General features: G+C 37.0%; 1 protein-coding gene across 4 annotated transcripts in view; it reads right to left on the bottom strand.

Moving 5' to 3' along the window:
* TMEM19 (transmembrane protein 19) overlaps nt 1-24,732 on the bottom strand; it is a 36,772-nt gene that overhangs the window by 1,980 nt on the left and 10,060 nt on the right. For 2 of the 4 annotated variants that reach the window (XM_087935604.1, XM_087935603.1), the window contains exons 2-7: nt 23,653-23,739; nt 9,658-9,811; nt 7,550-7,663; nt 5,391-5,528; nt 3,004-3,255; nt 1,461-1,670 (exon numbers count right to left, since the gene is read on the bottom strand). In XM_087935604.1, coding sequence (XP_087791730.1) covers nt 1,461-1,670; nt 3,004-3,255; nt 5,391-5,528; nt 7,550-7,663; nt 9,658-9,790 — 847 coding nt within the window. In that variant the 5' untranslated portion in view covers nt 9,791-9,811; nt 23,653-23,739. Of the gene's footprint in view, nt 1-1,460; nt 1,671-3,003; nt 3,256-5,390; nt 5,529-7,549; nt 7,664-9,657; nt 9,812-10,804; nt 11,294-23,652; nt 23,740-24,732 lie in introns of those variants that run through there. The other 2 variants (XM_026699510.2, XM_026699501.2) reach the window with 2 other exon arrangements.

Below are 24,732 nucleotides of genomic sequence, written 5' to 3'. Positions count from 1 at the left end.
TTAATTTTACTTTTATTGAAAACAATATTTAAACACAATGCTTGTTTAAAAACTGGTGTTCCTTATTTTTCATCAGGAATCAATCATTACAAGAAATTTAAGGCTAGAATATTTATTTATGGTCAACAATGACAGTGTTGACCATAAATAAATAAGCCGTAAGCCGTAAGATTAATATTCTACAGTAGCATTGTAACCCACAACAGCAGTGAACAAAATTCAGCCACTTTTCTAGAGTTCATATGTGACTTGCCTGCTAAAAGAACTTCTTCTAAATACTTACATCAATTATTAAGATCAAAACTAAGATCTGTGTCTGAATAGAAAGGATAAGATTTCTGAATACTGGAAGATTAAGGGCAACTGATTTAACTTTTACAAGAGACAGATTTATTATTGAAGAAACATGCGATTAAACCACTTCTGTTAATTGTGAATTTTGTCATTCTCAAGGTAAGTTTTCCAGGTAAGAGTTTACTTCATTTTGAGATAGCTATTGACAAACTGTGAGATTTATTAATAGTGGAAGATGGAACGCTAGCCATCAGAGCAACAAATGATTGAAAAAATTGTATCTGAGGATAAGATTGCAGACAGTGTAGACTGTAATCCTATATATACTTTTTTCAAAAGCAGCTCTGTAACACTCCACTAACTTTTGATCTCAATTTATTCCATATCAGACAGGGGAAAATCGGTTTATTTAAGATTAAACAATGTCTAAACATGAAGGGAACTAATCTGTTGTTGTGTAACTGTTTATATGCATGTTGGTTAGCCAAGAAATTTATAAATCTCAATTTTATGTTATCTGAATGTTGTAGGTAGTAGGGCTGCACAGAGCTTTGGATCTGATTGCAATTAAAAATTTTGGAGTGCATGAAAGTGCTCATGGACAGCCTGTCTACAAGTCTTAAAGTAGCATCTATACAAGTCCAAAAAAGTCATTGATTCATGAAAGCAGGTAAGTGCTTTGTTTCCATTCTCATTAGAATATTTTAATAGTTTAGATTTAGGAAGAACATCAACTCCCCCTCCCTCAAATGTTGATAAGACTCTCATAACTTGCAGCTAAGTTGCTCACCTTCAGTAAAATGCTTGTTAAGAATTTTTCAGCATTGGTCTGTATTATCTAATGTTAACTGAAATATACTGCATATAATAAAATAGAAATATCAACTAGTATTTCTAATTTATTTAATATAAAACATAAAAAATATTTAAGATAAACTTACTCTATGGTTATCAAACCTACATGTTCTAAATCAGAGGTGTCAAACTGGTGGACCATGAGTCAGATGCATCATGCGCAGGCCACACCCACCCCAGCTCTACGAAGGTGAAAAATGTCACGAAACATCATGTGATGGCAACCTGATGCGAGTTGGACACCTGTGTTCCAAATGATAAGATTACACTACTTTTCTACTAATCTAAAGATTTATTAAAAAAAAACTTACCACTGTACTGCATTGTTGCTCCTAAGTAAGAATCAATGATAGAGCCTAGTAAACCAGCAGAGCCACCAAACACAATAATTGGCCATTGTGGAGCAGATATATCCAAATCATTCACAAAAATCAATTGGGAAATGAAGTAAGCCATGCCAACGAATGTGCCTCCAAGCAGACTTGAAATTAAACCCACTAAAGTAACACCTCCATTAGTACCTAAAATAAATGAAACATCACAAAATTAGCATGCTAAATGTTTAAAATTTGCATTACATACAGCATAATATAAATTTGCACCTGACATATTGCATGTGTTTGGACAATATCATCTTATTTTAAATAAAATAACAATATCCATCTTTGTTCTTTTTGCAGCACACAAACGAGTAAGACAAAAAGGAGAATCCCAGTAACCCTTAATCCAGTTTAAACAAACTTAGCAAATACCATGTGCCACCACTGGTGCAGCATTCTTGCTGAATCCACTTAATTAAAGAACTTGGAACAAACCTCAACTTTTCTCTTCCCAGAAATGCACTGTTAATACTGATACCAACCATACTCATAAGTCAACTTCAAACAACATTCCAATCAGTGCTCACTTCAGTGACCAGATTATCATATTGTACACTGCTCAAAAAAATAAGGGAACACTTAAATAACACAATGCAACTCCAAGTCAATCACACTTTTGTGAAATCAAACTGTCCACTTAGGTAGCAACACTGATTGACAATCAATTTCACATGCTGTTGTGCAAATGGAGTAGACAACAGGTGGAAAGCATAGGCAGTTAGCAAGACATCCCCAATAAAGGAGTGGTTCTGCAGGTGGTGACCACAGACCACTTCTCAGTTCCTATGCTTTCTGGCTGATGGTTTGGTCACTTTTGAAGCAAATCATATGGTCATCAGTCCAAATCCAGGTTCTCCAATGGTTTTTAGGCATACAAATTTTTTTTATTTAAGAGCTGCCCCATCAAATTATAATTGCAAACATCTGTAATGGAATCTGCATCAGTAGTCTTAAGAAAGGAGAAAAGGGATGCTGCCTAGGAAAAAAATGTTATAATTTCAGATTTTCAAGAGTCTGTTAATGTAGCCTTACAATAAAGTAGAATTAGCTCATGTAATTCTGTTTCCTATCTGATTTACCTGGAAGGACTGACAATTGGCCAATTGTATTTTTGCATCTATTGTATTTTTTTATACATTTTGGCCAATTGTATTTTTGCATCTATTATTCAAATACATGGTAACTGGGAAATAGAAGGTAAAGGTCCAATTGATACAAGTCTTTCAGGCCAAATTCAAGACTAAGCAAGCTGCACCCAGTGGCTGAGTTTATACATCATGCTAAATCATGGTTTAGTTCAATATGGATAAACCATGGTTTTGTTCAATATGGAATCTAGCCAATTATGGTTTGTATAATAAACTATGGTTGCTAAAACAATGTTTTAACATTAATTAAACAAAGACCACAGAAAAAAATGTTGAGAGACTACTACCACTCATTCAGCTGAGATAATTTTGAAATTCAAGCTCACCTACAGGAACTTTTTTCCAGGTTGTTATTAGCCGAGGTTCATGACCCATGACAGTGCCAATTTCTGAAGCCCAGGTGTCCCCAGCACAGCAGGCCAAAGCACCCAGTAATGATAGACACATCCAGGATGCTGTATATTGTTTAGAGAAATCTACTGGAATTTCACCTGGTCCATTTTCAATCATATATAGCAGAGCCAATTCTGCAGGTACACCACCATTGCAAAATACTTGCACCCAATTTCTTTGTCCACCTGTGTACAAACAGAGAAGCTATAAGCTGTTAAGAGGAAATAAATATTTAGTAGCTTGGGGAGTATGCACTTGGAGAAAAATTTATTAATTTGCTTATGTCAAATCATTAAAGTTTTCAATTTTAACACAAAGCAAAAATTAATACAAAATTATTAAATTGTTTACATACATAAATCATTAGAAATAGGATGTAAAATATTTATTTGTGATTTAGCCCACAGATGCAATCCAGTAGATATTGGTGATTAAATACACTGCTCAAAAAAATAAAGGGAACCCTTAAACAACACAATGTAACTCCAAGTCAATCACACTTCTGTGAAATCAAACTGTCCACTTAGGTAGCAACACTGATTGACAATTTCACATGCTGTTGTGCAAATGGAATAGACAACAGGTGGAAAGCATAGGCAGTTAGCAAGACATCCCCAATAAAGGAGTGGTTCTGCAGGTGGTGACCACAGACCACTATGCTTCCTATGCTTTCTGGCTGATGGTTTGGTCACTTTTGAATGCTGGCAGCGCTTTCACTCTAGTGATAGCATGAGACAGAGTCTACAACCCACACAAGTGGCTCAGGTAGTGCAGCTCATCCAGGATGGCACATTAATGTGAGCTGTGGCAAGAAGGTTTGCTGGGTCTGTCAATGTAGTGTCCAGAGCATGGAAGCGCTACCAGGAGACAGGTCAGTACATCAAGAGACATGGAGGAGGCCATAGGAGGGCAACAACTCAGCATCAGGACCGCTACCTCCACCTTTGTGCAAGAGGGACAGGAGAAGCACTGCCAGAGCCCTGCAAAATGACCTCTAGCGGGCCACAAATGTGCATGTGGCTGCTCAAACTGTCAGAAACAGACCCCATGAGGGTGGTATGAGGGACCGACGTCCACAGGTGGGGGTTGTGCTTATAGCCCAACATCGTGCAGTATGTTTGGCATTTGCCAGAGAACACCAAGATTGGCACATTCGCCACTGGTGCCCTTTGCTCTTCACAGATGAAAGCAGGTTCACACTGAGCACATGTGACAGATGTGACAGGGTCTGGAGATGCCATGGAGAACGTTCTGTTGCCTGCAATGTCCTCCAGCATGACCGGTTTGGCAGTGGGTCAGTAATGGTGTGGGGTGGCCTTTCTTTAGGGGGCCACACAGTCCTCCATGTGCTCACCAGAGGTAGCCTGACTGCCATTAGGTACCGAGATGAGATCCTCAGACCCCTTGTGAGAACATATGCTGGTGCGGTTGGCCCTGGGTTCCTCCTAATGCAAGACAATACTAGACCATGTGACTGGAGTGTGTCAGCAGTTCCTGCAAGGCGAAGGCATTGATGCTATAGACTGGCCCGCCCATTCCCCAGACCTGAATCCAATTGAGCATATCTGGGACATCATGTCTCGCTCCATCCACAACACCACGTTGCACCACAGACTGTCCAGGAGTTGGGGGATGCTTTAGTCCAGGTGTGGGAAGAGATCCCTCAGAAGACCATCCGCCACCTCATCAGGAGCATGCCCAGACATTGTAGGGAGGTCGTACAGGCACGTGGAGGCCACACACACTACTGAGCCTCATTTTGACTTGTTTTAAGGACATTACATCAAAGTTAGATCAGCCTGTAGTGTTTTTTTCCACTTTAATTTTGAGTGTAACTCCAAATCCAGACCTCCATGGGTTGCTAAATTTGATTTCCTTTGATTATTTTTATGTGATTTTGTTGTCAGCACATTCAACTATGTAATGAACAAAGTATTTAATAAGAATATTTCATTCATTCAGATCTAGGATGTCTTATTTTTGTGTTCCCTTCATTTTTTTGAGCAGTGTATATTTTTCAACCAACTCTACTTGCAACTTTCCAAAGACCACAAAAAGTGGCCTCTAACTGTGCTGGCTTATAAAAAAGTTTCCCTCATTTTTCACAAATGCTTTCTTATTTCAAAAATACAATTCCTTCCTTTCAATAGAATCCTGTTCCCCAAGAAAATATTTCCAGGATCTTGTGGATTGATAGGGAAAAAGTGAAGTGGGAAAAAACAGCTTCTTCCTACCCCAATCCAATCTAAGCATTACACCATTCTTTCCCTAAAATAAGGGGAAATCATCATTATGAAATTTCTTAAAACTAAAAGCTTACCTTCTTTGTATTCTGAATCTATTCGTTTTTTTACTTCTCCTTTCCACTTGGTGAGTTTGGAAGAAGTAATAAAAAACATGAGCATGGAGGTAAAAAAGCTGTAATTTGCAACAGTGAGGATAAATCCAACAATTAAACCTGAAGGGAGAGGGAAAGTTGGAGAAAGAATTGCCATTTACTTTTTGAAATCATTTTCTTCCAGAAATTTAATTATTTGACTTTTAAAAAGTATATAGCATCAACCTACATTGAAATAATAGTCCAATAATTTTGTTTTGTGCATATTATGCAAGTTCAAGCAATCTTGCAGGAAGAAAACACCATGTAGTTAGTAACAATATCAAAAAGAATTACAAAACAATTGCAGTATGGAATACTCCTATTCAGTTTTCTAACCAGCCATAATCTTGTTTTATAATATTCTACTACATTCTTCTATGGTACTGAACATACTCTTTGAAAGTATTGGACAATAAGATCTACAAATTCAGTACATGCAGTATTTTTACATAATTTGGGAGTAAACTAAGCTAACTCCCCTGTGTTTCTGCATTCCATTTGTAATGGTCTAAACACAATCATTCCAATTATTATGCCCATTAATTATTCTACCTTATCTTGATTGGAGGAAAGCAGTACTACACCTTTAGTTCTGTTCCTATCTCTCTTCAGACCTGTTGCTTCTACTTTTATACTTTAGAACATTCTGGTAATATGACTGGAACAATATCATCCATTCATAATCCAGGTATCTGAAGATATGTTCATATCAATCTTTCTTACATACCGTACTACATTGCATGCTTCTGATAGAATCTGGTATGTCTCCTAAATTCCTTTTTTCTCAGTATTCCAAATTTTATTATAAATGCTAAATTCATACAAACTGTCATAAATACCATAAATAAATGAAATAATTCATATTCCCCACTCCTCCCATGTAACTTAAAACTGTAGGTCATCTTGAAGAGGCAGAGTGGTATAATCAAGATTGGTTTCTGTTAAATAAATTAGATGAAACTTGCTAAGAATCATAATTAAATTATGAATTCCACAAAGAAAAGATTGCACAATAATGATCAGGCATGGAGATAGCAAATTTTTCAGGGGTAAAAATCCATCAAATTATTACATTCTGCTATTCAATATAGACCAAGCATCCTCCTCACTCAAATTATGTGAGGTTAGATGCTCCAAATACTTTTGAAACTTCTTTCCTCCCTTAAGCTTTTTAGCACAGTATTTCTAGTATATAGATAATTTTCTTGACTGTACTAATAATTAGTATGACTACATTATTAAACTATTTTGAATATGCTAAAACATACAAATAAAAATTATTACATGGCTGCTGTAGTAATCTACTGCAATAACTTTTATTGACCTGTTCTGATATCAGATATCAGAAGAAATATCAAATTTGTTCTAAAAGCACCCCAGTATCTTATTTGTGGTTGATCAGACATAGGATCCTAAGATTCCTCAGACTATTATTGATATTTAGGGGTATAGGACAAATTAATTGAATATGTATTAGTACACACACACATACATACATATACTTACATGTGCACACATATCACTTATCAGAGGTAACTGATACCAGATGAAATCTGATCCGTGTATATGTGTGTGTACATGTAAGTACAGATACACACACACACACACAAATGTAATATATTTGTTATGAGTTACTCATTATTTGAATAACTCTTCTGTTTACATTAATTACATAATTTGAACATAAATAGCCACTCAGGTAATGAGTAATTCATAACAAATTCAATTCTATGGAGCCCAGCATAACCCTAGATTAGATATTACATGAAGTGTAAAGGAAGTTTGCATAGATTTAGAGACAAGCCATCTCCTGAATTTTACTTTATTTTCCATCCAGAATGCAGAAGAGAATTTGCCAAATGATACATCAAATAATAAATAATTTATATATATTTATCACTGCAAAGTGATGGGAACAAATTGTTACCAAAATAAGAATAGAATATTATTTTAACTGGAAGCTTGCACATGCAAGTAACTTTTTAAAAGAGCATAATGACAATAAACAACACATCTTAATGCCAAGTTGAAAGGTGACGGAAAATACTTACATCTCAAAAATCTATGCATACAACCAAAATTAAGAGATAAAGCCATACCTCCTATTGCTCCACCATGATCAAGACTCTTTCTCCTAAATCCTCGTGAAGCAATTATTAGCGGGATCAAAATTGAAAAAAGCCAGCGCCATGGAGAAATTGGCCGCAAGCTACCTAAAAAGTATGTTAAAAACAGTACACAATGTCAAGACCAATATTCTATTGTACAAGCCATAATGATTGTTAAAACTGTTAAAGAGTAAAAGCAGTTTTCATTCTTTTTTAAGTGACATACACTTGAAATTGTATCACTTTATATTCAAGTACAGTAAAATATTCTGATGGGATAGAGGAACAGTTAGGTTCTTTGAAAAACAAAACTCTAATGGCAATGGGCCAATTGAAGAAATACCCTGTAAGGCAGGGGTCCCAACCCCTGGTCTGCAGCATGCCAGCAACCAGGCCATGCAAACAAGTGAAGCCCCATCCACGGAATGCAGGCAGCATGCAAAACCACGCCCCCTCTGGTCCATGGAAAAACCCCTTTTCCATGGAACCGGTCCCAAAAGTGTGAAGGCTGCTGCTGTCCGACATAAAGTGGAAGTAATATTATATTACCCTTTGTGGAATCTAGAAACATTTTGAATTCACACATATTTTTCATTCACATCCCTTAACAGCCAAAATGTTCTTATTTACTTACCTATTGATTATACTAACTTCCTGGCAGTTTATAATCAAACAAAGTACATAAAATCATAACAGCCCCCTAAAAAAGCAACTCTACATTTTCAGCAATCAAATGTGCTACGATAAAACTCTGTCATGACTGCAAGTGGAAAACTATAAGGGACAGTGCCATCCAGAACTCTGGAGACCAGTGTTAAGCATAGGGGCAACGCATGAAAAAAAAAAACCCAACATATTTTAGCCCCTTTGCTGATTTCATTTGAATGGCTGGATTCTCAAGATGGCCTTCCGGACCTAAATGAACTGATCAAGTTGGTTCTGCCTTAAGCAGAAGGCCCAGCCAGTAGCTAGAGACTGAGCCATAAAGACTATGCACCTTAAAAGCAGCATTTTGAATTGAGACCTATGTGACACAATGGTTAAAATGCAGTATTGTAGGTTGACTCTGCCCACTGCCAGGAGTTTGATCCTGACCCACTCAAAGTTGACTCAGTCTTCCATCCTTCCAAAATCAGAGGACCCAGATTGCTGGGAACATGTTTTACTCTTTTTTCCATAGCCTCCTTAACATAATTTCCCCTCTATTTTAGACTACAATATGCTTAATGAATTTGAAATTACACTGTGCTTTGTAAGCCTTATGAAAGACAACAAAAAGTAAATGCATACTAGACCACAAACATTGCATCTTGGATTCCAAACATACCAAATGTAACACTATCCCTTTTCTTTGAAGAAGCTTAGGAAATCATACCCTGTCTAATCGCTTTCATTTTATTTATGCAACAAACCAGTTTAGACTATTGGCTAATATATGTTACCATTGTATAGAAGTGTTTCTCACTTTTCCAACTTTAAGTTGGGTAAGGAATTTAGGGAGTTGGTATCCACACATCTTAAAACTGCTAAAGATGAAAACACTGATTTTGAGGTCCCACATCATCTGAAATTACATTGCCAAATCTGTTGGCAAAAGTTATTTTAATTGATAGATATCACTGTGACATACGGATGACAGTATTTTAATTACGAACAAGTATTTTTTTCTCAAAATACCAGCTACACACTCACAGCTTTTATTATTTTTATAAATAATTCAAGATGATGAACATACCTAATTGTCAAGCAAATAGGAGGAAGGAGTATCAGTTATAATAAATTATTGACATGATATATTCTGAAGCATCTGAATGTGAACTCATATTTAGAATATATGATTCTCTCAAATACATTATAATATTTCTAGTTACTATCAATTAAACCACTAGCTATACATATATTTCAAGTTTTAAAGTTCTTAAAATATATAATTTTTAATATTGTGAGTGGTTGAATGTATTTGATAAACTTCAGTAGTCACCTAAAATATTTCAGTTATAGAATTATACGGCAAAAGTGTGCTTACATATCAACATTAGCTATTACAGGAATGCAATAAACGAACATTTCATAAATATCTAATGACTTTAAAAATTTACCATAATATGTGCTTGCAGTCATGGACACAATCCAGAAAGACAAAGAAATACATATTAGGATACTCAAAATGATGATGTTTGTTATCATTTTGAAGTAATCTTTATTGAAATCATTCCAGGAATGAAACAACATGGAAAATCCAGAAGTGATAACCTGTGTATAGAAAAAGGCAGAAAATGTTTAGACTGTTCAGATAAATAAAATATATATTTTTAGATAAAATATATTGTTTATATAAAAAAATATATATCAAAAATCATGGAAAGTCAGAAAGAATGAACTAAATTTCCATGAGAAACACATTTCCATGGGAGGAATTTTGTTACCTTCATGGAGATAAAGGAAATATCTGTGTGCAAATCTGCCCAGTTAAAATATGCTTTAAGTGTTTAATGGGACAACTATTCAGATTTTGTTTTTTTGTTATTGTATGTACAAGTCACTTGGCATGGGTGCTTATGTGTAATAGAAATGCTGGCAATTCATCTCAGGAAGTATATTTTAATGCAGCATAGCAGGAAAAGGATGCACAGGTGAATAAAGTAGAATCCTTCCTCACCTTGCACTACTACTACTACTGCAAATATTTGTCAGTCAGACTCATTGCCACTAATATAAGGTTATCATTCAGCAAAAGGAGGATGTGTCAGGCATAGTCCTAAAGTGTAACACAGAGGATTTTTTTTTGAGTATCTGGTTTTTTTAAAAAAAGTAAACTGTTTTCACAACAGTGACCAAACTTTCCTATACTTGTGGCCCTGTAAAATCTTCTTTTCTTTGTCTATCAATAGCCTGGGATTTACTTTATTTCCAGATTCCAGCAACTGGCTTCAATTCAGCCCCATCAAATCCATGATAACTGTAGTCTGTGAGACTAAATGATTTCTCATACCTTTCTATGGTTCACAAAACACATTGTTACAAATTCTGTATTATAGCTACATATGTTCCCGAAAATAAAAATTTGTTAAAAAAACATTTACAGCCCTCTGTTGGGCTCGCTGCCCAAGATGCTTAGGGAACAGTAAAGAGCAAACGGAGCTCCTACAAGGCAGCCCCGTCTCTGACGGTACTGAGGAAGCATGAGCGGCTCGCCTAAAAGGCGCCGAGAGCCTGCAGAGTTTGCATCTCAGCTTCCTGACACACCTCAGAGCCACCGGGGCCTCAGCTTCAGCCGACCTTCTTGGCGAGGCAAATACTCTTCCATCCTCTTCCCAGCGATCCGCGGATCAAACCAGCAAGCCGACGAGGGAGCCCCATCAGCGCCGAGCCCCGCTGCAACGCTAAGCAACCCTAACCCCGAGGCCATAGATTCATAGTCTAAAGACTCATACGAAGATTGACTCTTCCGAATTAATTTAAGCCGCTTCGGTTTCGTCCCTCCGGGGAATGATGAGGCACAAAGTCAATTCTTTGGGCAGCTTGCCCTCCTCTCTGCTGAGGCAAAACGCAAAGCGCGGCAGCAGAGGATGAGAGTGAGAATATTTTTATAGACTATATAATATGTAAAATATATCTGAGACTATTTTTAATCAAGACCAGTTATAATTTAATAACTTCTGAGTAACATGGACAGTGATGCATTGTAAAAAAAAAAAACGTAGTATCTCCACCAAAAGCATGCAACGAATCTCTAAGTTCAAACAAGAGGTTACTTAAATTTATATCGGAATTTGCAAGGCAGAGAATCCTTGATTGATACTTCTATTAGGACGACTCAGCTATTTCATTTGGGCGGTTTCTCCATGAATCACTACAATTATAATTATTTCTTAACCTATAATGTTATCGGCATTCAAGAATGTATTACAGCTATCGCTTCAAATTGTGATAATGGATACTAGAATAAACCCAGTATCAAATCAATCGTGAACTCAGCGTAGACCATTTATTATCATTCTACTTTATTCCTATCTCTAGCTATTCCGTTTGCGCATGCGTCCTCGTGAGTGGGTTAAAGAACTTTATTTTTCGTCAGTAAAAGTTAGGATTGCTGCGGGTGCTTTTTAGGCTGCTTTCTTCCTCATTAAAACCACCATTTCCTTTTTATGCGCTCCATTGCTTCCGCCTAAATGGCTGGCTTTTCCTTCAGCTGTTATGCACAACTGAAGCTCAAGTCACTCCGTCAGCAATTTTCAGTGCTTCAAAATTTTCTGTCCTTCCATAACCAAATCAAATCCCTGAAGTAGAAAAGAATTTAGTTTTACAAGTTTCACTTTTAAATGCATAAACAGTAATCAATTTAATGAGACTTTTTTCTAAGCAAACTTAACATTTTATCTGAATTCCCCCTTCATAAATAGCTGTAAATGGTGAATCTTAAATGTTTGAACTGATCAGACCTGTGAACATTAGGTGCCTTTCTTTGTTTAAAGCGCAATAACAAAGCCACAGGTGACAATCCTACATTCATCTGGGAATGACTTAAAATGAATAATTCTCTGAGTGTGAATGCATTTCACTTTAGTTTTAACAATAATTAGAGACATCGTTGTAGTGCACAATTTCTTCCCATTCTGTTGGGTAAGAAATTGTTCCCAATTGTCCATCAAAATAGGTACAAATGATGAATTCATGTAATAATTACTACTAATTACTACTAAAAGAACTTTCTGAGCAAGACTTATGTTCTTTCTAAATTTAGTCTTGATGCTAATCTTAGGCATTTTTGCACCTGCTTTAATGGGACTATGAGAGTTATATTCTTCCCAAGGGATAAGACCACCACCATCACTCCCTCAAGACAGGTGGTGTCTCCCAAGGATGCCTTTAATTACCACACATACTCAGCCATCCATGATCTTGCTGGCTGCTTTCACCAACCAAGTGAGACAACAGCCCAATTTTAATGGTGTGTGAGAATGACCTTGGGAGAGAGAAGGAAGAGACACATAATAGGCTTGGTCTCTATAGCAGTGGTCGCCAACCTGTGGGCCACAGCCCACTGGTGGTCTGCGAGAAAATATTGGTGGTCCACAGAGAAATGTCACCCCCAGAACACCCCCAAAGCAATTAATCTAGGCTGTGCGGGAACACAAGGCTGCTCCGCCCACATGGCCCGCAGGATCATAAGGCTTGCATTGGAACAACACGAAGTAGTAAGGGGAGGGGGGAAAGGGGTGGAGGGGGGAACTTGCCTGGCAACCGGGCTGCTTCTTTCCGCTTCCTTTTTCTTCTGCTTTTGGCTACACACAAGGAAAGCAGCAAAAGTCTTCCTTTCTCTCCCCCAAACTCCACCAGAAATGAGTCTTTCGGACCCTGCAAGGCCTTCTATTCCAAGAGGCTACGCTGGCAAAAACTCATTTCTGGCAGAGTTTGTGGGGAGAGAAAGAAAAACTTCTGCTGCTTCTGCTGCTTTCTTTGCATGACACCAAAAGATCTCAAATAAACAACAATCAATCAGTAGGAACAATAGTATCAATCAGTAGTACCAATCGCAGAATACTGTCTCTCTCTCTCTCTCCTCCCCCCCAAGAAGGGAGCTCAAAAGCAGATTAGGAATGTGGCTGCCTTGGAGGGTGTGTGTGTATGTGTGTGAGAGGTCTGTGTGTGTATGTGTGTGAGAGAGAGAGAAAGAGAGAGAAGGTGGGAGAGAGAACATCACCAGCTCTCCAAGGTTAGATTGGATCTCTCTCCCCCGCCCTCTGAGAACGGAGCTCAAAAGCAGGTTAAGAATGTGGCTGCCTTGGAAGGGGTGGGGTGTGTGTGAGGGACCTTTCTCTCCCACCAACGTCAGCAAGCCACCATCAGTCAAAATTCATATTAGTGGTCTGTAGGATTTAAAATTATGACTTTGGTGGTCCCTGAGGTCCAAAAGGTTGGCGATCCCTGCTCTATAGGAACCTTGGTGGCATAGTGGTTAAATTGCATTATTGCAGGCAAACTCTGCCCAAAGCCTAGAGTTTGAGTGTGATGGGACTCAAGGTTGACTCAGCCTTCCATGCTTTCAAGGTTGATAAAATGAGGACCCAGATTGTTGGGCGTAATATGCAAAAAATGCTCTGCATTGTAAACCACTCAGAGTGTTGTAAAGTGCTTTGGGGCAGTGTATAAGCCTAATTGATATTGATACTGATATGGTCAGGTATGAGGCAACTGAGCCCACGGAAGGAATGGAGGCATGGCAACTCTCTCAGAAATAACTCTTTCTGGTTTCTGGGACTGTAAAAGTGAGGTGGGAGAGATAAATTCAGGCTTGTGAGATTCTGTTAATAACTTTACAATAAAGATTGAGCTAATAGTAATAGTTCCTGTAATAGTTCTTGTCTGGACTACTTTATAAGGTAGTTATCAATTCACATGGAAGAGGCTATATAGACATTGGATCACTTCCTGAAGATCAAAGTGGTCTGGGGTTATCTGGTAAAATATCACCTTTGTATAATGTAATATAGAGATGATCTTAGGGAATGATTTTGAGAGTATCTAAAGACTGATATCAACGTTTTGCTGTACTCTTATCTTATACCAAATATAATGAAGGCAAGGCTATTTTGTGTTTCTTATGTTTTCCACTTTATCAGAAGTAAGTTGTCATTTCACCTCTCTTAATAGATCACAATTCCTTTCCCAAAGATATCTCTAGCATCCAGCTCTGAATGAATATAAAAAAATATTTTTCAAGATATTTGCACATTCATTATAGTGACTCAGCCTAAGATTGTTTTGGCCTATCAGTCTTTAAAACAGTGGTCCACAAATTTTTCAGCTCAATAATTTCTTCATGATTCTTTACATTGTTTATCAACCCCAAAATCTGTTATTTGAAAATAATTTAATATTAACTAATAATTCTATGATCAATAATAACATAATGGATAAATAAAGTCCAATTGATACTTGGGGTAGATATTGATCATGTTGGGGTAACCCTGCCTTAAAATGATTTGAGTAATTTTAAACAGTACTGATGGGAAGCAATATTGACCCTGTATTTATATGTCCTGTTTATTTTAGACAATTTACTTGTTGCTTTAAGTTTAATTTGGAAAACCTCTTATCATATATTTTATCTTTCCAGAATGATCAATAATATTACATCAGTAGTTTCAATATTTATAATTGAAAAAAAGGGTTTAAATTAGATCAAAGAAGTTATGGATTTGACTTTGTAAAAAAAAATGAATTGGAAATTATACTGTCTTGTAATGATGGAAATGAAGAAAGTCTTACAGTCTTATATTCATGAAGACCAATCTGGCTTTTTGCCAAAAAGACAACTTAGAGATAATGTGACAACTGTTTTGAACATTATTGAACGCTTACAATTCTATAATGAGAAGCCTATTTTTAGATGCAGAAAAAACCTTTGACAATTTAAAGAGGTATGTATGTTTAAAGCCCTGGAAGATATGAACTTCAGGGAGAAATTTATTAAAGAAGTTAAAGTGATTTATATGTCTATGGAGATTCTCAGTCATTTAGGTGATGGTTGTCCCAAAGGTACTTTTTCAAGAGGCTATTGGACTTTCTTGTTTTTCTCTGAAGAAGTTTCTCTTCATATCCAAGAAGCTTCTTCAGCTCTGACTGATTGGTAGGAAAAGGAAGAATTTATATCCTTGCAGGCAGTTGGTCATTTACATGCTTTTAGAGAGTTATTGAGGCCATTTGGAGGTTTATCTGTGTCCTCAGGGTCATCCTAAACTTCTTCACAATTCCACCCACTCATTGGTATAAGTGTGTGGATGATATGTGGGTCATAATCAAAACACAGGAATTGGAAGCGTTAACCAAGCATATCAACTCTGTGGACAGATACATCAAATTCATGTGGGAAGATGTTAAGAAAAATAGTCTAGCCTTCCTGGATTGTGCAGTACACATTAAGGAAGACAGGAGCCTTAGCATTGAAGTTTACAGAAAACCCCCACACAGAGATCAATATTTATATTTTGATTCTCACCACTCACTGTAGCACAAAATGGGAGTTATCAGAACCCTATACCACCGAGCTGAAGGCCTGCCAAAGATAGGAAAGAAAAAGAACTAGAACACATCAAGAAAGACCTCAGAATGTGTGGCAATTCTGAATGGGCCTTCATCAAATCCCCCCAAAAGACCCAGCAGGAACTCCTCCATAATAGACAAAGAAGAGAACAATAAACAAAACAATGTTGTCATTCCAAACATTGCAGGGATATTTGAAAAGCTCAGAAGGATCCTTAGCCAACACAACATACATGCACACTTTAAACCCAAGAATGCTCTAAGGCTTGTCCTTCCCAAGGCTAAAACATCCAGACAAAAACTGAGCAACGTGGTATATGCAGTACAATGCAGTGAGACATGTGGAGATCTGTACATTGGGGAAGCAAAATAACCACTTCATAAACGCATGGCACAACATAGGAGAACAAAACCATCAGGACTAGATTCAGCAGTCCATCTGCATTTAAAAGACAAACAGCACTCTTTTGAAGACACCAAAGTCTACATTTTGGACAGAGGGGACTTCTGGTTTGAAACAGAGGTCAAAGAGGCCATCTATATAAAAATTGAACAACTCTCTCTCAACAGAGTGGGAGGGACAACATATATCTCCAGTGAATACACTCTTTTCAGTAGTTCCAAGGAGGCTCCTCATCCATTTGCTCTACTCAGGTGACCCTAAGGACACAGATAAACCTCCAAGTGGCCCCAACAACTCTCTAAAAGAATGTAAATGACCAGCTGTCTAATATAAAGCCTTCCATTCCCCACTGTCGAGTCAGAGCTGAAGAAGCTTCTTAGATGAGAAACGAAATGTCTTCAAAGAAAAACAAGTCCAGCTGTCTCTTGAAAAAGCATCTTTCACACCACAATCCTTATTTTTATTATATAAAGATATCCATAGGGATACTGCTAAGAGCTGTTTCTCTATTGAAGTCTATTAGTCTTTGAGCTGGCAAAAAAATTCATGTTGGCATATACTGTGTCCTTTCATTGCTGAGGTCTATTCTGCCACAATAACAAGGCAGGCAAGTTAGGATTTGTGACTATCTTAGTTTTCTTTCTATCATGTGTCATCCCGCTGGGGGAAAGCAACCACCAATCTCTTTTTATAACGTGGGAGATTGCAGGATGGGGTAAACTTAGATGGATGATTAGAATTAGAACACAGGTTTAACTAACTTGTCTGGTGGTTCAAGTAATATGTTCAGGCATAAAAGGGTGTGGTGTAAAGCAATTAAGAACACTCCCAATGATCTTTGCATTTTCCTCCTTTGCAGCTGTAACCTGTTGGTCAGGCTATTTCTGAACAGCAGTTGTGAGGCTATACACCTGTGCTTGATAATTACAGGTCTCCAGACAATTAATGTTTCATTCTGTTTTTGGTTATGTGTGACAGACGACAGAACCAGCACCTTTTCAGAATATTAAATCCATGTTTAAAGGATAGCATTTTTTTCAGAAGAAAGCCATAACTATGCTTATAGGTTTTTATTCAGTACAGTGATGATGAATGCACTATTGGGAGGCTTGAAAAGCAGTTTAGGGTTAGATCATCATGAAGAAAATCTATATGGTTCCTAGGGATTGAAAATGACTTGATTGGACATAATCAATCGGTCTTAACCAGAACTAGGAAATGACTTGAAAATAGTCAGGCAGATGCTTTTGTGATTTGTTGTTTCCTACATGGAAAGCCAAAATGGGCTTTCATTTTAGAGATGTCACTGTTGCAGACAGGAAGACAGATTTCCCTCTACCCTCTTCATACCCCTTTTTCTAAATGGATAACTATAGGATTATATTATAAAGTTTTATTGATTGAAAGACATTGTATTTTGTTCATAATGATCAAGAAGATTTTTGCAAACATTAGCGCTTAAGAATTTGGCTGCTTTGTCAACTACAGTGGGTGATGTTACCTAAGTAAGCAATTATTTAGAAATCATTAATGTTCCACTCATCACTCAAATTAATATATTGCTCCAATATCCCCTGGTAAACCATATCACTTATATCTAAATACATCTCAATTATGCCAATGCAAACCCCCTGGAAGTGGTTTCCATAGCACATACCATTCCAAACTACCAATAGCATTTTAGCCTAGCCTGTCCTGTTAATTCAGAACAGTGTGGCTAATGTTTCAGTTCAGTGAATCATTTACTCTATACATAAACATCTCATTAGGTTTCACTTACAATCATATCATTCGCCTACAAGCATGTTTTAGTTTTTGAAGCTTACCATTAAAGTTCTGTGTTTCCTGTTAATTTGAATGTAACTACAGATTCCCCTTGAATTTGTGATAATTGGGATTGGAATTTCAATTGCTACACAATATTTTCATAAAGCACAATGCAATTGTATTGCTTAGTGTCCACAGTCTGGCAATGCCTGTTGCCATTGTTATGTGAGAATGTCACTTGACCATGACATAGGAAGAAGTGCTAAAATTGTGCTCCAGGAAAGCAGGCTGGTGCTATGGAGACCAGCTGGGTGGGTGCTACATGTGAGTGCTATGGAAGGTGGGCACCTCTATTTATGGTAATTTTGGAGCTGGGCAGCCTTCTAAATCTAAATAATGACAGTGATGATGATAAAAGCTGTGAACCTTTGAAATGGCTAATTATATGCTAATAAAGTGGTGGTACTTTTTCCAGGTATGAATGAAGATCTACACAGAAGCCAAGAACCTGAATGATTAAAATCTGGTTGTAAATAAATATGCTGTAGGTATACAGTATGGCAAAAATAATGTGCAGGAGTTACCTTATGATGAAAATTCTAGTGATAGTTTTTATACTGATATAAAAGCATAAACTGAAAGCAGAATGATACATTATCAAAGAGGCTCTAGGGACTTCATTCTAAGCAATGACAAGGTTACATTGGATGAACTCAATGTTTAGCATTCATACAGAGTTCTACTATGAATTCTTTATTTTGTACTACCGACATGCTGGATTGGATTGTTGATGATGGTTATTATAATTGGTTGCACTCAGCCAGATATTTAAACTGGATTTGGCATTTTTACCCGCCTATCAAATCACTCCTAAAGACCTGGGATAGGCAGATGTTGATGTTTGATGGTATTAAAGGTATCATTGCATGATGGAAGCTGTTCCAAGTAATTGCAATTGACTGATGTCAGTGCTGATGGCGTTCAAGTGGTACTCCAGAGGTTTTGGGATTGCACAGTAAATTGGCACTATTTTTGCTTTCTTTTGCCACAGCCATTCTACCTACAGTATATTTTCAAGTCTTTGTATTTGTTATCTTCTCTAGTTCTTTCTCCTCTATTCTACTGTCTCCAGGTACTGTAATGTCCACTATCCAGACATCTTTGACTTTCTTATTGACAGTTGTTAAGTCTGGGGTGTTATGTGGCAGATGCTTCTCCCTTTCAGTTCTAAAGTCCCAGAACTTCTTCATTTTCTAATACTTTGTCTATGTATTTTCAACAGTTATTGCTTGCAGGCAAATGGTATTTCTTACTGATCTTCTAAGGCACCATTATTGTTATTTTGTCATGCTGTTGTTTTGTAGTGAGACTATGCAATCTTTTTGCAGCCAGGTGATCCACTGTTCTCTAACTTCTTTGCACAAATCACATCTGTTGTTGTCTTCTCAATTCTGGCTTTATATACATTGGTTCTTAAGGGCTGGCTATGTGCACCCAGAATTACCTTGTCTCTTTTTCCAGTGTTCCTGCTATTACCATTGCCAGGTCTTGTTGGTATCAGCTTTGCCTGCAAGTTGCTGTTTTTGTTTTTAAATACAGTGGTCATGTAATACTTTGCCTTGCTATGTCTCTTTTCTATGCTTGCTTTGATCTTTCTTGTAGGCCAGTTTAGTCTCTTGGATATTCAGGAAACCTTAATGGTGTATTAGCTTCAGTGCATTTCCTTTTCTGTGCTTCAGATATTCTTCCAATGCCCTTTTTATTTCTTCAACTGTCTGGTGTACTTGCAATATTCCATGCTCACCAATTCTTTTTGGTAAGTAGAATTTGTTAACCTCACTATGTGGGTGAAGGGCATGAATCCCTGTCATTTTTCTGATCTTCCTGTCCAGGGCAATGACAAATAGGAATGCTGATAGTGAGTCTGCTCTGTTAATATTGATCTGTCTCATTCTATCATCATGGGCCAACATCTTCTTCCATTGTGCCATTGATCTTTGCACAATGCTTCTGATGTTTCTATGGACTCCTGTTTTTTGTAGGCATTTGGTTATCCAATCATGTGGCAGGGAGTTGAATGTCTTCTTGTAATCAATCCAAGCTATATTCAAGTTGGTTTTCTTTCTCTTGAAGTTTTCCAAAATCATCTTGTCAATTAGGAATTGATCTTTATTCCTCTGCTATTGGGGTGATTTCTTTTTTGCTCAGGTAGAAAGAGCTTGTTTTTAACTAGATGCTATTGGACTGCATCAACTATCATACCAGTTAGCAATTTGAAAATTGCTGATGAGCAGATAATTGGCCTTTAGTTTCCTGGTACTGTCCCTTTTGTTGGATCATTCATTATCAGGTAGGTTTTACCAGATGTTAACCAATCTTCGATTTTACATCCTCTCCTCTGTTAAACTGTCTGGCAATGAGTAGGTGTAGACTAGTCAGATGTTTCACCTCAAAACCATGCAGTTTGTCTTCACCTGGTGCTAACCAATTATTGATCTTTCTTGCCCATTCCTCCACTGTTTCTGCTGTTGATTAGGTATTCTCTGTTCTTCTTGTTCTTCAGCTTCCTTTTATTTCATCTGTCTTAACTTCCTTGCATCTGCTCTTAGCGTACTTATTTTCCAGGCTTTTTCTTTTCTTTTTTCTTTTCTTTTCTTTTCTTTTCTGATTTTGTGTTCAATTATAAATGCAGCCATTCTGTTCATTAGTTGATTTGTTTCTTGCAGTAAGCCTGCATTTACATTTGATATTATAATATTGGCATCTTTTAACAGTTGTATTAGCTGTTTCTTTGGAGCAGTGTGGTGTCTAAAAGTGGAGTTACTGCCTATAATCTGGAGGCTGTGAGCACAATTCTAAGTACACATATTTGTCTCTCTGGGCGTAAAGAGAAAATATCTGCTGTGAATTCCATATAGGTGTCAGGAAGGGCATCCATCCAGTAAACACTCAGGTCCATTCAGTCACCCCAACTCCACACTGATGCAAGAGATTTCAGGGTCATTAAAAGAAAAAGAAAAACTGTTTCATTTGGAGTGTCTTCCAGTAGTCTTGCAGCTGCTGGTTCCAGTTGCTCAACTAACAGTCCTAAGTCCTGTAAGCCATTTTTCACCATATGTTCAGGAACTCCAACATATACTGTATTTCCCCCAAAATGAGACTCTGTCTTATTTTCTTTTTGGCACCAAAATAAGCACCAGGTCTTATTTTCAGGGGATGTCTTGCCCCCTTACCTTAGGACCACCACAGCCACACCTCCCACACCCTGACACCTGTCACACTGCTGCCCGACTTCTTCTGCAGCTGCTTGCTGCCACTCATGGCATGACAAGCAGCAGGATGCCACAAGACTTGTTGTGCTGATGCCACTGTGAGTGGCAGAATGCCACCAGGTTTGTCGCACTGGTGCAATTCGTGGCAGCACCAGCACAGCAAGCCTTGCAGTGTCCTCCTGCTCACAGAAGCACTAGCATGATGAGTTTCATGCCATCCTGCCACTCATAGCGGTATCAGCGCAATGACCCTTGCAGCATTCCGCCACTTGCGGCGGCACCAGCGCAGTGTACCTCACAGCATCTGGCCACAAGTGACCACAAGCAGCTGCAGAAGAAGATGGGGAGTGGCACGACAGGTGTCGGGGCATGGGAGGCCTGGCTGCAGCAGTCCTGAGGTAAGTAGCTGCAAGCCACATGAGGCAGCTCCACCCTCCCCAGCTTGATTTTTATACTTGCGCCTTGCCCCACCTTGTACAACCAGATGGTGGGTGGGACTTAACCAGGGCTTATTTTTGGGGTAGGACTTATATTGGGCGCAGGCGTGGAAAATTAGGCTAGGGCTTGTTTTCAGGCTAAGGCATATTTTCAAGGAAACATGGTAGCATGGTCTTTGTTGACTCAGTTAATGACTGATCTAGAATGGGTTTCTGTAAATTACATTTCACCATGTTGTTTAGGGAGAGATTCTTTATATGGCTCAGATGAGACCTGTCCAATATGGCTGAACCTCTGGCACAGCTGTCATCTTTCTCAGAGCATATAAACCCCATAATGACAATAAGGCAGTGCCTCACTAAGGAAGATTACACACACACACACACACACACACACACACACACACACACACACATAATGTAATGTATCATAATGTAACGTAACGTATCATAATGTAACATTATGGTTCGTCTCACAGTCAGATGTTTAACTGGATTTGACATTTTATCCACTAGTCCTTTATTATTATAATTTTAATCTGCCTTTTAAAAATATTTTTGGTTAACTCAAGACAGTAAACATTCATAACACTTCTGCCTATTTATTGGGATGCCATCAGATTAATCCCAGGTTTGACCTGAAAAACTCAGTTCTTGAATATCAAAAGTACTCATATTTTTTCTTGAAAGTATTAAATTTCTGATAGCAGTTAATCACTGTTGTTTGGCAATTATCCTATTACTATTGACTCAACAGTTGCTTTATGTACATAATCTTTCTTCTTCTTATGGACTTGACTCCTCTTTCCGATCACATGTTGGGTTGCCTATATTAAGCTTACATATATCGGTATTATCACAGAACTTCAAAACTGTTTCTGAACTTTTTGCCTCCTCTGGCCAGACACATTAACACGTACATTACTGTCACAGGCTTTGTTGAAACCCGTCAATAAGAAAAACTAAATTTGTAATAAATTCTGGCCTAAGAATTATATTTTTTAAAAAATCAACATAACATTCCCCTAAACCAAATACTTTTTAAAAATAATACAATATCCTAAAATTAAAACTAGGAAACCAAGATAAATAAAATATCTTGTAAAGATATTAACAGATATCCAAATACTACATCAGAATCACGCAATGGCTCCTCTTGAAGATGGGACGAGAACATTTAAGATTCCATTTCCAACAATAAAATATTTTGAGATCAAACAGGACAAACAGACTAAGACCCAAGACTCAAAGGTCCACATAATCTAAAAGATTAAATAATTAATCTAAAAAGCTGTTCAAGAAAAATGCAAAGTTAATAAACAGTTACAGTTTAAAGCCTATTCCTAAACAAATTATCTAAATGTCTGATGCAAAGCTTACCTTCTAAAGAGTCTCCGCAATAATCAAGCTGATGTTGATCAGCAAGTACCAGATGCAATGTGAACCAGAAAAGAACCTAGGGAGTTGTTCCTCTTAGTTGTTTTCCCTAGGAAGCTAGTGGATTATATTCTCTTGCATCACTACTACTGACAGTTTAATAACAATTTTGGGCAGTATCTTGGATCACTTTTCTACAATTGCATATATTTATGTTGCAAGCTACTATTTCTATCACTAGCTTCAGCAGCATCACATTTTACCTCCAATTCTATTTTCCTTTATTGTTTCTTTTCCATTCTATTTCTCATTTTTTCATAATAGTATTTGTTAATTGATAAGCATATTGACTATACACACATGAGAAATATAGCACACATCAAATGTAAGAAAGAAACATTAAATATTGTGTGAAATAATGTTAAATGTTATTAATAATTAAAATAAAAACAAATAAAAATATCTACCCAATTACTTGGCAAGTAAGCCTTGCTGATTTCAATACAGTTTCTGAAGAGATATGCATAGAAATCCAATATTTAATTTAGAATTCATTGGATAAAATTCTCTTAAATGCAATGAGACTATTGTGCAAATACCTATACATTCATGACTGTCATCTATACATATCAGCATATTAACTGCACTAGTTATATTAAAAAAACATGCCTCATTTGTGCTAGAACAGTTTGTAGAATTTTCTCATGGTGGTACAGGAAGGAAGAAAAATGTAAAACATAGGTTGAAATAGAAGAAATAAATACGTAGAATAGCAAGATTTATATCACTTACCTGCTACCGAGAATCTTGCACAGCTTTGAAATTCAAGAACTATGGAATGCAAGTGAAATATGTATCTCAAAACCACCACCGGGAATCCTGGGAAAATGTTAAATGTGTCATAGTAAGTTATTAATAACAATCATTTCTAATCGAATAGAAAAAATGATCTGCATTTCCCTTTCACCCACTTTAAATTTGTTTCACATTCTTTCATTTATGAGAAAGAATTTAGACTCACTCCCATGACTCACTTCCTTAAAAGACAAAACAGCACTGGAAGAAGAAAGAGGGTGTGCCCTAACATGTAGGCTTCACATCAAAGTAATGTCTATAATTTATTCCATCATTCTCCTCTTGTGAAATTGGAGATCCACCCAGCATATTTTATTGGCACATTTTATTGGAAAAAGAATTCTGAACTATCCACTGTCATTGGTTCATGTCGGTATAACCCAATTCTATACATTTTCTGGAGGATCTACCATATAAGGCACATTCCATACTCTGAATATTTTTTCAAAAGTAAGCCACACTTAATTCAGGTGCAGTAGTTTGATGTATCACATAGGTTTTATTACTGCATCTAAATAAACAGAATTATAGATATAGATCATTAAATAATACATAATTGCTGTTTTTCATTCAGTCACATGGCTGAGCAAATGTGATATATCTTAGTTAATATAATAAGATGTAAATTTATAATTATTATTTAAAAAACAAAACAAACCCAATTCAAAAAAGACTGTTTTCATTTACAAAATCATTCAAAACAAGGACTGGGAATCTATGGCACTCCAGATGTTTTGATCTCAATTCCTATATGGACATCCAATGACATTGAGAGGGCCTGTTTTCCTGATTAAAGGCACTTCCACTGCAAACAGTAACTAGGGCATTATGTATAATTTGAAACACTACTTTTTTAAAATCATTTTTAAAAGTATAGGGAAAGTTCTTCTATTTTAGAAAAATTAAAATAAAATTATTCATAAAATTCAGCACAAAACTAGAAACAAAACTAGAATCCATTAATTAAGATAACTTTTAATCTAACATAGACAAAAATCCAAAAGATTTATGAGAAGT

This window comes from Pseudonaja textilis, chromosome 5, assembly GCF_049901715.1.
Source record: "Pseudonaja textilis isolate UNSWEBS1 chromosome 5, rPseTex1.2, whole genome shotgun sequence".
Taxonomy (NCBI): Eukaryota; Metazoa; Chordata; class Lepidosauria; order Squamata; family Elapidae; genus Pseudonaja; species Pseudonaja textilis.
The sequence above is the reverse complement of the archived record's forward strand: the minus strand, read 5'-3'. Positions and strand labels throughout refer to the sequence as shown.